This window comes from Tyto alba, unplaced genomic scaffold, assembly GCF_018691265.1.
Source record: "Tyto alba isolate M040663 unplaced genomic scaffold, T.alba_DEE_v4.0 Super-Scaffold_46, whole genome shotgun sequence".
Lineage (NCBI taxonomy): Eukaryota > Metazoa > Chordata > Aves > Strigiformes > Tytonidae > Tyto > Tyto alba.
The window spans coordinates 7,523,393-7,538,661 of NW_024881322.1; the positions used below are offsets into that span (position 1 = coordinate 7,523,393).

The following is a 15,269-nucleotide window of genomic DNA, read 5'->3' on the forward strand; positions in this document are numbered from 1 at the left end:
AGGAAGAGGTTCCTTTTATATCCTTGGTCAAGAATCTGTTGATTTGTGATGTTTGTTTGTCAGTTGCCACCAGAAGATAGGTTAGAACAATCCACAGGCTAGATGATGTTCAAAATAGTCCAAATACCAATCTGCTATTGACCAAGGTTAAAGTGAAATATCTACTTTATTCCCTGAATTTTTTCTGGTTTTCTTATTTTCTTTTCTCTCCCTGCTGTTCAGGTATTAAAAAAAAAAAAAAGTCAAATTGTTCATAAGTAATATAGTCAGGATTTTAAAAACCCAAATAAAGTCTTTACAGTCACATCCTTTATACCCACAATGGAAATAAAAATCAGGAATTTACCTAGCATGGGGATTTGTTAAATAAAATCCCTTCTGTAATTTGTTCAAAACGATACACAGTAGCTGTTACATGATGGCTTGCTGCTGTCACCAAAAACATGCAAATAAGGCTAACTTCCATGTTTTTAAATAGGATTCCCTTGGTGGTAATGCAAAAACATGTATAATCGCAAATGTTCATCCGGGATCCAGGTGTTTTGGTGAAACACTATCCACTCTTAATTTTGCGCAGCGAGCAAAGTTGATTAAAAACAAGGTAAGAGTTACTCAGTGTCTTTGTTGCAATGAACTAATTCTTGTCACTTAAGCTACCATCTGCAAACAAGGTAGCTTAATTGAAATACTGTTGTGCTTTCACTAATTTAATATAAATTATTTTAACATACTAAATTTGCTTTCCTAAATGTATTTTATGACAAATGATTTTTGAGGACTTGTTTGCTTTTGATTATGAATAGAGTACAACAGCTGGAGACTCAGTGATGGCTGACAGTAGTATATTCATTGCTTGTTTTCAGAGCACTTAATTAGAAAAAGGAAACAGTAAAATCTGTACTAAAAATTATAGTAGTCATAAAAAATTTAGATTCAGTGGTATTTCAGTGCATTCAGTTTTTATATATGCTAATACCCAAAATGTAATTTCTTATGAGTGGAGTTTAAAAGTATGTTGGCTACTTGCTGGAACCCACTGTCTTTGTATACTGCTTTGCTGGTCAAGAAGTTCCAGACAGAATTCTGCAGAAAACATTACATTTTTTAACCAATATTTTTAGCTGAAGTGCAACTTACTGGTTTCTCAGTAAGTGGAACATTGCTTTTCCCATGAGTTCTTCCTTTCCTAAGATGGAAAGAATTCTCCATAGTTTTGCTGCTTTGCAGTCTGAGCTTTCTCTTATCCTATAAAATACAAGATTTTTATTTGTACCTCTTCCTATTTTACTCTCAACATATTTATGAAAGGCTGTGGTAAATGAAGACACACAAGGAAATGTGAGCCAGCTGCAAGCTGAGGTCAAGAAGTTGAAAGAGCAGCTTTCTCAACTTACTTCTGTGGTATCTGTGCATGATATTTCTGTATCTCAAGGTAAGAGCGAGAGGAGAGAGAACTTACTACTTGTGTAGCATAGAGTATTGCAGCCTTCTGTGATTCATTAAGTTTCTGAACAATTAATGTTTTTGTGGAACTGACCTAGAGAAGTTGCGTTTGTCTTGTGGATCCCACTGCCTGTATTTGTATCTAAAATTTTGAAGAAATGGTTAATGTGATTTTATTTTCTTCCTCTCATAAGCTTGTGTACCAGGCTATGGTTTTATTATATAATACGTAGAATATTCTTCCAGTTTCTAAGAGGTATGCTTCCTAATCCTTTAAGTAAGCAAAAGTTTACATGTGACTACTTGTACACTCAGGTCAGAGGGAGGGCATTAAGGTGTTGATAATGCTACATTCTTTTTAAGCTTAGGACTGGACTTTTTCCCTTCTTCCCTTTTTGCCCCTTCAGGAAGATCCTGAGAAGGATGTTACCCTTTCAATAAAAGATTGATTTCAATGTAAGATGCTAATAGGGGTTTTATGCAATTTTTTTTCTTCCAGCAGCTTTTCACTAGACCATTGTATCTGCAGTACAGATCCCATTAGAGCTTTATATTATGTATACTTCTCACTAAAACAAGCTACCTTATAATGTTTGGTTACAAGGTAGTAAACTCGGTCTTGTAACTCTTACTTTGTTCCTGAGTTAACTCTTCCCTGACATTGCCAAGAAATAGAAGATAAAGCAATAGCAGTTACTACAGAAGTTAGTCTTGTCTAATATAAGGTATCTGTGGTTGATTTTTCCTAAGGAAGAAAGATTTCTCTGTTAGTATAGACATTTAACCAGTAGAAACAAGGCAGTGATTATGTAGGACACTGAATCACTGTCCATGATTCCATGAATACTGACAGAGGGCTCAAAAATGTTTAGACCTCTGATAGAGTTCCAAGGGAAAGCAAGTGATAATGCTTCAACACTGAACGGAGGTTTTATGCAGAGCCTAATGGTTAGAGCTGTGTTTAGTCTATGCAGTTAAATTTTGTTTGTAATATTCGATCACACAAATATGAAATCTGCTTGCTAGCTACTTTAAAAACATGATGGCGTTTTTAAATATATTACAACAGGGTGGTAGTTATGCACCTAGATACTATGGTGATTAGTATTCTATAAATAAGTAGTCTTGCCTGTGTGAGGATATTCAGGAGAGCTATTTTGAATGAATTTCTGAAGTGGATTAGTTAAACACTTTTAATCCCTTGTGTGGCACTTTTCTTCCAGGTTAAATCAGTAATTGTCCACTTAATTCATTCTTATTTTCCTGTATTTCCTTCTCATAAGCTAGTTAGTCCACTTTCAAAATGTACAAACTGTAGTAATAATGGAAATAATGGCTTAGTGTTATCAAATTGATTTCAGAGGGGTTTTTCATTTTATAGATATACTCAGCTGAACAGGCTGATTCTTTTGTTTTACTAAAAGTTCATTGTAAAACCATTTAATGCTTGAACAACTTTGTTAATTATACAGTTATGTATATTGACTCTGTTCTTTATCAGTACTTGCAGGTAACTAGAAATTGCTGTCTAAACTTCTTTGCTCTGGTTATGGCACATGATCTTTGTAGAGGAATTATATTGTTTGAAGAATTTAAATATTATTTATACAACTGTCATGTTATGTATGTAGAAAAAGCTGGTTATCTGGTATTTTAATAAATATGGCATTTATTTCTTTGACGTACCCTACAGATGCTGTTGAAAAAGGAAAGAACATAAATTACATGAGCAACTTTCTTGAAGCAATGTTGTTCTGGGAGAAATCAGAAGGTGAAAAGAAGGTAAGAAAGCATTAATATTTCTAAGTGCATTCTGTGTACTCTGACAGACCAGTGAGCATATTGAAACTATCTCTTCATTATTTTTCCTTGTTTTCGAATAAAAATACTCTGTCCAAAGATTATAGGGTTTGGTAACAAAGGAACTTGGTCAAATGACATTTAAGATAAAATCTATAGTCCTCAGGAGGACTACAAGGATGTCATGAGATTATGCAGGGAGAAAACTGAAAGGGTCAAAGCCCAAATAGAACTTAATCTGGCTACTGCTCTAAAAGACAATCAAGAAGGTTTCTGTAAATACATTAGCAACAAAAGGAGGGCTAAGGAGAATCTCCATCCTTTATTGGATGCAGGAGGAAGCATAGTGACAAAGGATGAGGAAAAGGCTGAGGTACTTAATGCCTTCTTTGCCTTAGTCTTTAATAGTAAGACCAATTGCTCTCAGAGTACCCAGCCCCCTGAGCTGGAAGACAGGGATGGGGAGCAGAATGAAGGCCCCATAATCCAAGGGGAAATGGTGAGCAACCTGCTATACCACTTAGACACCCACAAGTCTGTGGGCCTGGATGGGATCCACCCAGGGGTACGGAGCGAACTGGCAGAAGTCCTCACCAAGCCGCTTTAATTTATCAGCAGTCCTGGCTAACTGGGGAGGTCCCAGTTGACTGGAGGTTAGCAAATGTGATGCCCACCTACAAGAAGGGCCAGAAGGAGGATCTGGGGAACCACAGGCCTGTCAGTCTGAACTCAGTGCCAGGGAAGGCTTTGGAGCAGATCATCTTGAATGCCATTACAGGGCACATAGGGAACAACCAAGCAATCAGGCCCAGTCAGCATGGGTTTGTGAAAGGCAGGTCCTACTTGACTAACCTGATCTCCTGTGACAAGGTAACCCACTTAGTGAGTGAGGGAAAGGCTGTGGATGATGTCTACCTGGACTTTTACTAAAGCCTTTGACACCGTTTCCCACAGCATTCTTTTGGAAAAACTGAATGTTCATGGCTTGGACGGGTACGTTACTTGTTAGATAAAACACTGCCTGGATGGCCAGGCCCAGAGAGTTGTGGTGAATGGAGTTATATCCAGTTGGCAGCCGGTCGCAAGTGGTGTTCCCCAGGGCTCAGTATTGGAGCCATTTCTGTTTAATATCTTTATCAGTGGTCTGGACAAGAGGATGAAGTGCACTCTCAGTAAATTTGCAGACAATACAGAGTTGGGCAGGGGTATTGATCTGCTTGAGGGTAGGGAGTCTCTACAGAGGGATCTGGACAGGCTGATTGAATGAGCTGAGACCAACTGTATCAGGTTTGACAGGGCCAAGTGCCAAGTCCTGCATCTGGGTCACAACAGCCCCCTGCAACACTACAGGCTTGGGGCAGAGTGGCTGGAAAGCTGCCTGGCAGTAAAGGACCTCGGGGTATTGGTTGACAGTTGGCTGAATATGAGCCGGCAGTGTGCCAAGGTGGCCAATAGCATCCTGGCTTGTATCAGAAATAGTGTGGCCAGCAGGGCTGGGGAAGTGATTGTCCCCCTGTACTCAGCACTGGTGAGGCTGCATCTCAAATACTGGGTTTGGGAAGACATTGAGGTACTGGAGCATGTCCAGAGAAGGGCAATAAGGCTGGTGAAGGGTCTAGAGCACAAGTCCTGTGAGGAGCAGATGAGGGAAGTGGGCATGTTTAGTGTGGAAAAGAGGAGGCTCAGGAGAGACCTTTATTGCTCTCTACAACTACCTAAAAGGAGGTTGTAGCAAGGTGGGTGTCGGTCTGGTCTCCCAAGTGACAAGAGGAAATGACCTCAGGCTGTGCCAGAGGAGGTTTAGATTTAGATATTAGCAAAATTTTCTTTACCAAAAGGGTTGTCAAGCACTGGAACGGGCTGCCTAGGGAAGCTGTTGAGTCACCATTTTTGAGGTATTTAAAAGATGTGATACTTGGGGACATGGCTTTGTGGTGGACTTCGCAGTGTTAGGTTAACAGTTGGATTGATGATCTTTTCCAACCTGAACAATTCTATGATTCTATTCTATTTCAAATTCATACAAGCTATAGGATAGATTTTATAGTATGTATAGTTTTAGGGGGTGGGTGGTTGCGATTTTTGATTAAAAAGTTGAACAGAACAACAAACTTCTCTTTTACTTAATTTTGCGTGCACCTTTGGATCAACAATGTGTTTTTTGAAACAAATCTCCCAGTCATCCCCATTTTATTGTGCTTTGGTTCATGTCATGGTGCAGTACTGAATCAAAGTGAATTTTTAAAAAAATTAACTGAAACAAGCATTCTAGGGGTACATCTGATGTGCTTAACTGAATACTTAGTCTACCAGGTCATATTGGAGTTTCTAAGTAGTTTTTAGTTTTTTCAATATCTTGTGTGATTTGGGTTCTTGGTATAAGCTGTTCCTCTCTACAAATCTGCTGCTAATGGCAGTCTGTGTATTCACAAAATTACTGTTAACTGAGTTTTGCATGACTTGTGTGTACATAGGTATGTGGTATGTGCACCTTAAAAATTCATCTAGTGTAACCATCACTTTTCTACAATCTGTACATGTAATTTTTAAGAGTTTATTAGAAAAAATTGCTCAACTAGAAGATCTGTGTGCCAAGAAGGAGAAATTTATTCAGTCCAATAAAATGATAGTTAAATTTCGTGAAGACCATATTGTTCGCTTGGAGAGATTACACAAAGAGGCTGGTGGAAGTTTATTGCCAAAAGAGCAAGATGATCTCCTCAGTGAATTGAGGGAGGAATTGCAGACACTCAGAGAACAGGTAAGTCTTTTGGTTTTTCTTTTCTAGAACAATATTCTTTTGTGATAATAGCTCGTGTGGAGTTTTGTGATAGGTGGGTACAGGCTTTATAGAAAAGGCAGGTGGGAAAGAAGGGGATGTGTGGTGGGTTCCTTTATAGAAGCATTTCAAATGCATGGAGTTTCCCTATGGAAGGGCCAATGAGTGGGTTTAGAGCTTGTGAGTTTGCATAAGAGGAGAGGCCAGTAAGGGAGATGTCATGGTGGGAGCTTGCTACAGGCCATCTCATCTGGGTTAGGTAGAGGACTGAGTCTTCTTTAAGCAATTCAAAGTCTCCACAAACTCTCATACTTATGGGAGAGTTTAACCTCCATGTAATACGAAGGATGCAAGTAATATAGCAGGTTTCTGAAGGGTAACAACACAGCTACTAGATGGTGCAATCAGGGGTGATGCAGTCCTGGAGCTGTTTGAGGAAGGCATGTAGCAAAGCGCATACCTAAGGCTTCAGGAGAGCAGGCTTCTGGTTATTTGGGTATCTGGTAGGTCTATCGTTTGAGGCATTTTTGAAGAACAAAGAAGCTCAAGAGAGAAGGCAAATTCTTTAAAAACAAATGCTTCCAAGCACATGTAGGAAAAATGAGTAGATATATTAGATGACCAGCTTGAATCTGTAGTTCATAACTGAGATCCAAAGAGAAGGGTGGAAAAGTACAGAAGTCAGGACAGTTATTAAAGGAGTATAGAAAATTACGATGGCATGCAGGGGCAGTGTTAAAAAGCTAAAGTTCAAAGTTGGAACTGGAAAAGGATGTCAGGAGCGGCAGGAAAAGCTTCTACTGTTTTATTAGAAGTGAAAGTTTACACTTAAAATGTAGACCCACTGTCTTTGAAAGCAGATTCCAAGGCAGTAAGGAAAATAACAAAAAAGGAGGCAATTTTAACTACTGTAAGGAATAGCTTTTTTCCTCTTCCATTACAATTGAATGCTTATTAGAGGTAGTAGAACAACAGCTAGATATGTGTAACATTGTCTGGAAAATAAAAAATGTTGAATAAAATACTGTTTATCACAGATGGAACAACACCCACGAATTGCAAAATATGCCATGGAGAACCATAACCTCAGAGAGGAGAATAAAAAACTTCGCTCTTTGCAGTCAGTTAAAAAGGCTCAAGAAATAGATGCTCAGACCATCGCAGAACTAGAAAAAGCTTTTTTGGAAGCTTCAGCCACAGAGAAAAATATTGGAGGTAAAAATATTGTAATGTTTTTCAGCTAAATAAGTTTACTATGTTTCTGTTGCGTGCAGCGTAGTGTTGAAAATGTTGTCTGTCTTGATGTATTTTTGTCTTCTTCAGAGGGATACCTGAAGACTGATAAAACAGGTTTACTTCATTTTATTCCTGTTGGCCTTCAAGCAAATACAGCAATAGAGAATTTGGATTATTGTATATCTTGTGAACACCATCCATAATCTCATTTTATTACCCTTAGTGGTCATGAAGACTGCAGTAATGTTCTACTGTTTCTTGTGTGAATTGTTGCTAATACCTATTTTCTGCAATCTCAACTACTGCTGTGCTGTTCAAAAGCCTACAAATGCCTTCATTTTAGTAAAACTTGAGATATTTGAGCTACTTTGATTTCATAGGGTATATGTTTGTTCTTCAGGTCATCATTTATATTCCACCACCATATCAGTGGAAGGCAACTCACTGGCATCTGTTGAAAGGCTGAAAGCACGCCTGCTACAGACTCAGAGTGACCTGGCAAGTTCAAAACAAGAATATGAAGAATTTAAAGAGCTAACCAAGTAAGACAAAACAGTATAAAAGTGTCTTCAACTATATGTCTTTAAATAATTATTTTGATTTTTAAAAGTTAGTCTCATATCCTGAATATACAGTCTAAGTATGTTTTTTGCATGTCAGAGGGCCAGGTTAAGTAAAATGACATGCACACAGAATACGTTCCTGTTGAACTCTGTTACTCCCAGACTAGAAGACAACCATGATGCAATCTGAAGGCATGTCTGCGCTGTTGCAGATTTCTTTGTCTTTCCAAAAGCTGTTCTTTATGCTAAGATGCAAAACAATGCTTCACAACATGCAGGAGATGCACATACCCTGGAATTCTGCTGGTCACCCGCTTAGCGGAACAGGGAGAATTTGGTTTAGTTTCCATGTTGAGCAAGTATTTTTCAGTAACTGAAATATTACTGATGGAAGCAATGACAGGAACTAAGAGTTGATGCGGTTTGGGGAGTGGTATTTTGGGGTTTGGTTTGGTGCAACAGCAGTTTTTAATATAACCTCTTTAAGATTGCAAGTTTGAGTCACCATAAATATAGAATTCAAGCATCCCGGAAAATTCTTGTTAACCTATGTGTTAATTTTTGTCTCCACTTCAAATACCACCACTATTTTGAGATTTGTTATAGGATTTAATACAAATTGGAGCAAAGACATTTTGTCAGTCATTCATTTATGTCCATTTGCTTTGATGGCTTAACGTGAGGTAAGGGTCTACTTTGTCCTTACTAATGTAGTAAAGAACTTATTGTCCTTGTTCTCCTTGAGGGCAGCACAAGATAATGTGAAACGCTTGAGTAATACCTTCAGTGTGTATATATTCATATGCAGGTGAATAATACATGGCTTAACCTAATCAACCCGGTTTTTGAAAAATTCGGGTCCTGTTACTGGAGGCACAAGAGAAATAATTGTGTTTCCAGCAAATGTAATGTAAACCTGTATGGCAAAATTTTTTTTATTATTATTATTTATTTTTAGCTTGTACCTAATGTTGCTTTTTATTGATTTCAGTGAATCTAGAGTGTAACTCCAGAAGCACTGGACACAAGATAGTTCCATTTCTGCCTCCCCACATTTTTTTTTTTTTTTTTTTTGCAAAGTAGTTTTGTAACGTCCTTTTTGGTCATTCAGGCAATTGTGCAAATCTCTATTTTCTTAGATTTCTGTGTAGCAAGTTCTATGAACTTTATAAATCATAATGTTACAATCTACTGAGTTTATCAATTCAGCAATCCATCTATTGTCCTGTATCATTAGTTGCAATGGTTTATTTATATCTTTATGTATTAATTACTTTATTTTCCTGCCCATTAATGTGTTCTTGTTTATATATTCCATGTTTTGTGCATGTCTTTCTTTCTTGATAGCGTGTATGCATTTTTATTACAAATTACTGATATTTTCTTTAGTGGAGTGTCACTCCACTGTGGAGTTCTTTAGTCAAACAGAAATGTTCTTTTCAGCCTCTGGATTCACCTCTGGATTCCACTAAATTTTAAGCTTGTTTACAGTTTCAGAGTAACTGGACACTTTTACATGCAAGTATAATTATATGTTGTAACTGAATAAGCAGAGTAAAATTCAACAATTTCACAAAATCAATGTATGCTAATTTTTCTGTTGTCCAATAGCAGTCATAACTAAAGTTGTGTTTCATAAGTTTTGTTGTGGATGCTAGAAACATGAGGGAAAGCAATAGCATTAAACTACCAAAAGACGAAACAGTTTATTTCCCTATGTCTGTAGACGCTGACCCTACAATTATGTCAGTAAGACCAACTATCACAGTAACAGCATATAACTCTGCAAAATACCTAATGAAAATTATTCCTACATTTCTGTTCGGTTGTTGTATTTCAGTTAAAGTCCTCTCTGAGGGCAAAATAATCTTAACAGAGCAGCACTTACAGGAAGAAAAAAATAAAAAAACCCACCAACCTTTAAAGGATTTTCTTTAATTCTGGCAAGCACTGGTTCAGACTTCTCGTATAACTGGATAACATTTTTAAAGCTTAAAACTGTATTGGTATGGGTGATATCATTTTCTCATAAAAGGAATTGCAGAGCTCTCAGCTTATTTCTTACCGTGTAATGGATTTTTTTGATGCGTTTGGTTATCCATCTGCTTGCTTCATTATGCAAGCAAAAATAAGCTTCTTAGCTTTTTAATTTTTAATTTTTTTTTTTTTTTACTTTTTAATACAGCAGTGGTGGCTTTCTTCTCAAAATAATATATTTCAATGTTTGGGCAAGAGTTCAGCTTCAGTTTGCTCACTGGTAATACTGCAGCTTATTCTTACTGATGGGAGGGCATACTGATGGAGTGGTTTTGACAGTAGTAAAATACTTCCTAAACAGGAAAAAGCACATGGAACTGGAATCAGAGCTTCAATCCCTTCAGAAAGCAAACCAACATCTTGAAAAGATTCTGGAGGCAACCAAAGCACACAAGCGCCAAGAAGTCTCTCAGTTACATAAGCTACACAGAGAAACACTTAAGGTATGAGAGTAAGTTTATTTAAAACCACGCGTACTTACTCCGGAGTTGTGTGAAAACATACTTTCATTTGTATGATCCCTTAACCTAACCAGTGTTCTGACATGTAATCTATATGTGATAAACTAGATACTCTGCTTTTTTTGTTCTGAAATACTGAATGACTGCTACTGTAATCCGATAACAAATCTGAAAGTGTAGTGGTTTAGAACTAATGGCTCTGAGCATTCTATTTCATTATTCTGCTTATAGAACTATGAAATACAATACTAGACAAAGTCTTAATTCATTTTACAGTTAAAATAAAGGCTGCTTTGTAATCTTTTAACAGAACATAACCACTCCAACAAAAGCTTACCAGCTAAGATCTCGCCTAGTGCCACGAATAAGCCCAGAAATCTCAAATTATAATTCTGAAGATTTTCAGTGTTCTGAAGAGATGATGGATGACATTTTGAAAGAACCAGTTCCCCCAGAGATGAATGAACAGGCATGTGAGGCCATTGCTGAGGAGCTCAAAGTGGCACAGGTGAATGTTCTGAATAAAAACCAACAAAGTGTATGTGTAACTTTATTATAAAGCAGGTTTTGTCATGAAATACTTTCCCCTCACCAAATATATTTTAATTTGCACGGGAAACTGAAGCACTTAATGAATACTTAAGGCTTCACTAAGCAGTTCTCTATATATTGTACTTAAGAGGATTCACAATGAAAATATTGAAAGAGGTTTGAGAGCTGAATATCTTCAGTAGTTTAAGATATACAGGGCATTTAAACTTTTACTATTTTAACATGATAACTTGTCTTTGAGGAAACTTCTTTGTCAGTCTCTAGTGACGGCTATATTTGGAACAATATCCAAACCTAATATATAATACTGCATTATTTGAGGAAACCTGCCAAATAATGCTTGTCCACTATTTACCTTAATTGTCTTGTATCTTTCCTAAAGGGCAGGGGAAGGTCTTCTGTCACATAGAAGAATGCTATTAAGTTATCTGAACTGCTCTCTAGAAGCTGGAACTAAATTCACTGCGTGTAAAACCCTGGCACAACAGCCAAAACCCTTCTTTGATGCTTAACATAGTGCAGAGATCCTGTAAGGAATTTAGCTAGTGCATATTTTTAATAACTTCTTTTTAAATCCTTATTTCTCGGAGATGAACATGTGTCTGAAAACTAAGTGTTTATTGGATTCAGCCCTTGTATTCCCTGACAGATCTTCTTGTGTTCTTGGCAGTTTAGTTAGCAATAGGAGAAATCAGCTACTTAAGATAGCAGTTTATTTTTGAATGTTCTGTTTTCTGTTGGTTCAGGTCATAAAAAAAGAAAGTAGTTGACACTTTTGTATTTAATATGCAGACTGCCATATGGCATGTGAGTAACTCAAAGATACGTGCTCTAATTTTGAGTGTCTGTTGTGTCACAGGAGCAACTAAGCACAATGCAGACAAAGCTGGATGAAGAGGAAAGCAAGAATATAAAACTCCAGCAGCATATTAATAAACTGGAGCATCATTCTGCACAAATACAGGAGGTGAGAGAACAGTATAATACAGGGATATATATGAGTGTGTATATATGACAAGGTGATATCTACAACACTTATATTACTGTGTTGTCTAGTGTGGTCAGCAGTGTTACCTGCATTTTTTTTTTTGAAAAATTTCCACAGCATTATAGCTCAGGGCTGTGTAGGAAGATAAGGGCTTCATGTAACAGAAGACTGCAGGTTTGGATTTTTTTGTTTTAAATGTGATTCTGAGCCTGCTTGTTCTTAAATATAAGCAAATAGACACTCAAGATGTCTGTGCTTGGTTTTGGCCAACTTCATGATTTCTGGAAAACAGCAACAGTCAAGGAAATTTTATACCTCAGAATGCTGAAAATACTACTTGCCTCAGTTGGAATTGAACTGAAACATCCTTACTTTGTGAAATATTTACAAGTCTTCCTTAATCACTAGTTTTGATTTAACGTAGAAAAGGAAATAAGGCCTGTATTCTTCCCAGATCAGTCTCATTTCTGGTAGCTCTGTTCTGAAGTAGATCTCAGCTCCTAAGTTGTGGGTTTCTTTCAAATTAACTTTTTAGATAAGGTAATATCTTCAGTTATATAGAAATTTTTTTCTTGGACTTCTATAGATTTCAGATTCACCCAACATTGAATTTATAAGTACAGATTACATTTTTTTTTTAAATCAATTGATTAAATGCTCTAATATATTATTAAATTATTGGTACAGCTCTGATTTAGCCAATCCTACATTTTCCTCCATTTAAAAAATTTAATTTTCTCAAGCTGCTTTCATCTGAAAGGAATGACTGGACTAAAGAACGCCAGGATCTCCATGAACAGTTAAAATCACTTGAAAAGCAATTTCAAGACAGTCAAAGCAAGACTGACAGTAAGTCTATGTAACACTGAAATTCCATATGAAGTTTTGAGGTGTCTTAATGCTTTGAATCAACAATAGCACATGCTGGGTAACTGTTTGGATTGTTAGTCATAATGGTTTGAATTTTTTTTTTAAAAAAAGGATCTCTAATACTTGCAGAATAGCTTTTCTCTGCCGTCTTGCATATAGTATACAATATTCAAAATTTTTCTCTGTTCACCCTGATTTTGAAAGGAGTACAGGATTAAAAAGAATATATTAACTAAAAATAAATGGAAAATCCTGTATCAATCTATAGAAATACAGTGATATTGTTTGGAATGTCTTTAATTCTGCCTGTGCTCTTCAGTTCTTAAAGCTGGTGTTTCATTGGCCTTTTCCATTTACAAATCCTTTTTGCATGTGACCTTCAAGGTTAATTCCACTGAAAATGTGTAAAGTTTTGTGAGACTTCTCCAGGACATTCTGTAATGTTACATGTCCTGTATCTAGCAGAGTTTTCCAGATAACGTGTAAAATATTTGTTTGTTTTTTGACAGTATTAAAAAGTGAAGTCTATGACTTGCGCATTGTCCTGCAGTCTGCAGACAAGGAGCTGTCTGCTGTAAAGTTGGACTATAGTGCCTTTAGGGAAAAGCAAGAGAAAGAAATGAGTCAGCTTTCCGGTAGACATATGGATGTACAGTTCCAGCTGGACAGCGTCAGGTATGTTGGCAGTTTAGTAAAATGCCTCAACCTCCTTTCTGGATGAATCCAGTGATTTTAGTTCTTTTCTACATGTGAACTTTACATCTCTTATTTAAAGTAATTATTCTGTATTTATGTCCTTTACTTATTTTTTTTTTCCTCAATTCTTCCCATGCTTATTTCAGAGCCTGGAGGGGTAGCATGGTGAAATTAGCAGAAAGAAAATAAAATGAGGCTTCCTTAATTTTGTAGCTGAAGAGGTGTAGTTTGGTGTACTTTTTTTCCAATTTAGTCTTAAAAATAAGCTGTTACTTCTTAGTCTGGTTGTCACCAAAATCAGGAATGAAAACTCCTTAATGCTGGATTTAGCATCAACAAGCAGGCATTATGTTATTCAGCCTAGAACATGAGGGAATCGTTCCACCTAACATGTCCACTGTATGTTACAGTAGCCAAAGCTTATCACTGTTACATACATATTCATCAAATTTCCCAAAAGTCATTATCATATTTACATAATTATTATGCATGAGCTTTAAGTGTGAGGGGCTTCCATGGAAGTCGTTGGTGGTCTCTAGCAGTCTCTAGTGATCTTTGGAGAGGAGCACTTGAACTTTGTCTACACTTTGGAATTGGCCTTTCTTTGGTTTATGTCTGCACTTCTGTCTCCTGCCTAGCTTCATCTAGTTCATTATTTTTCAGACAGCCTTAATCTTCAGGGACAAGGGCTTCTGATTAGGAGTCCCCCAACTTACATACGGAGCCTCCCTATTTATGCATGTCCCAGGAGGTGTTTATCACACTTACTCAAGGACCTCTGTGCAATGAACAACATGTTGCAGGTGTTTGACTGATTGCTTAAGTTCTTATGCTACCCCAAACAATCTTTTTTTCTTCACCTATTTCCCAACAATTTCCCCCTTTGGAAGTAGTTATATTTTCTTACTACTTCCATTTATTCTTCTCAATGGTCCTTTAAGTACAATCTATGCAGATTCCTGTAACAATTTACAATTACAATTATATAAATCATTCCTTCCAATAATGTGGCCAACCATCCTTTCAGAAACCATTAACCTATTCCTTGGAGAATTTTATTGAGCCTAAAAAGGTTCTTCCTTCAGCCCTATTAAGAACCGGGATTCAACCAAACTCTAAAGAAAAAGTGAGCCCTTACGAAATCCTATAAGGAAGGTCCTATCAAATAAATGTTTTTCCAGGTGACAGCCATATAATGGGAAACTAATAGCTTAGGGGAATATGTAACATCCTTGGGGAAAGTGCTCTCATCTTTGCATAGATTTGTTGTTTTAGCCTCTCTGGTGAATCTAGATGTATGAGCGCATCCCTGTCTCCCAGGAGGATCAGTGTACATCAGGACCTGGAGTAACAAACCTCTTAAAGAAAAGTGGAAGGCCATTTAAGTAACATTTCCTGATGAATTTTACTAATTTTCCTCTTTAAACTCTGATTCGTTCTTTCTGCCTTCCCATTATATTATGGTCTCCAAAGGGTATGTAGGTCACATTTAATTCCCATTGTCTTGGATAAATTCTGCACAACCTCTGCTGCAAAATGAGGTCCTCTATCTGATGACATTCCCAATGGAACTCTAAATCTGGGTGTTATTTCTTTTAATATAACTTTTTCTACTTCCCTAGCTGCTTTGGTGTGACAGGGAAAGGCTTCAGGTCATCCTGAAAAGGTATCATCCAACACTAGCAGATATCAATATCCTTCTTGTTGAGGTAGTTCTGAAAAATCTATTTGCCAGTATTCTCAGAGGCAATTTCATTTTTTTTTTGTTTCCTAAAGGGGGTCTCTTGTAAAATCTGTTTACAGAAGGACCCACATTCATACATTTGCTGACCACACTTTTAACT

General features: G+C 37.0%; 1 protein-coding gene across 1 annotated transcript in view; it reads left to right on the plus strand.

Annotated features, from left to right (window-relative positions):
• KIF15 (kinesin family member 15) overlaps positions 1 to 15,269 on the plus strand; it is a 43,633-nt gene that overhangs the window by 9,129 nt on the left and 19,235 nt on the right. The window contains exons 10-20 of the mRNA XM_032988199.2: positions 479 to 601; positions 1,309 to 1,432; positions 3,137 to 3,225; positions 5,795 to 6,004; positions 7,060 to 7,237; positions 7,659 to 7,800; positions 10,160 to 10,301; positions 10,630 to 10,827; positions 11,731 to 11,838; positions 12,603 to 12,708; positions 13,239 to 13,404. Of these exons, the coding sequence (XP_032844090.2) occupies positions 479 to 601; positions 1,309 to 1,432; positions 3,137 to 3,225; positions 5,795 to 6,004; positions 7,060 to 7,237; positions 7,659 to 7,800; positions 10,160 to 10,301; positions 10,630 to 10,827; positions 11,731 to 11,838; positions 12,603 to 12,708; positions 13,239 to 13,404 (1,586 nt within the window). The remainder of the gene's footprint in view (positions 1 to 478; positions 602 to 1,308; positions 1,433 to 3,136; positions 3,226 to 5,794; positions 6,005 to 7,059; positions 7,238 to 7,658; positions 7,801 to 10,159; positions 10,302 to 10,629; positions 10,828 to 11,730; positions 11,839 to 12,602; positions 12,709 to 13,238; positions 13,405 to 15,269) is intronic.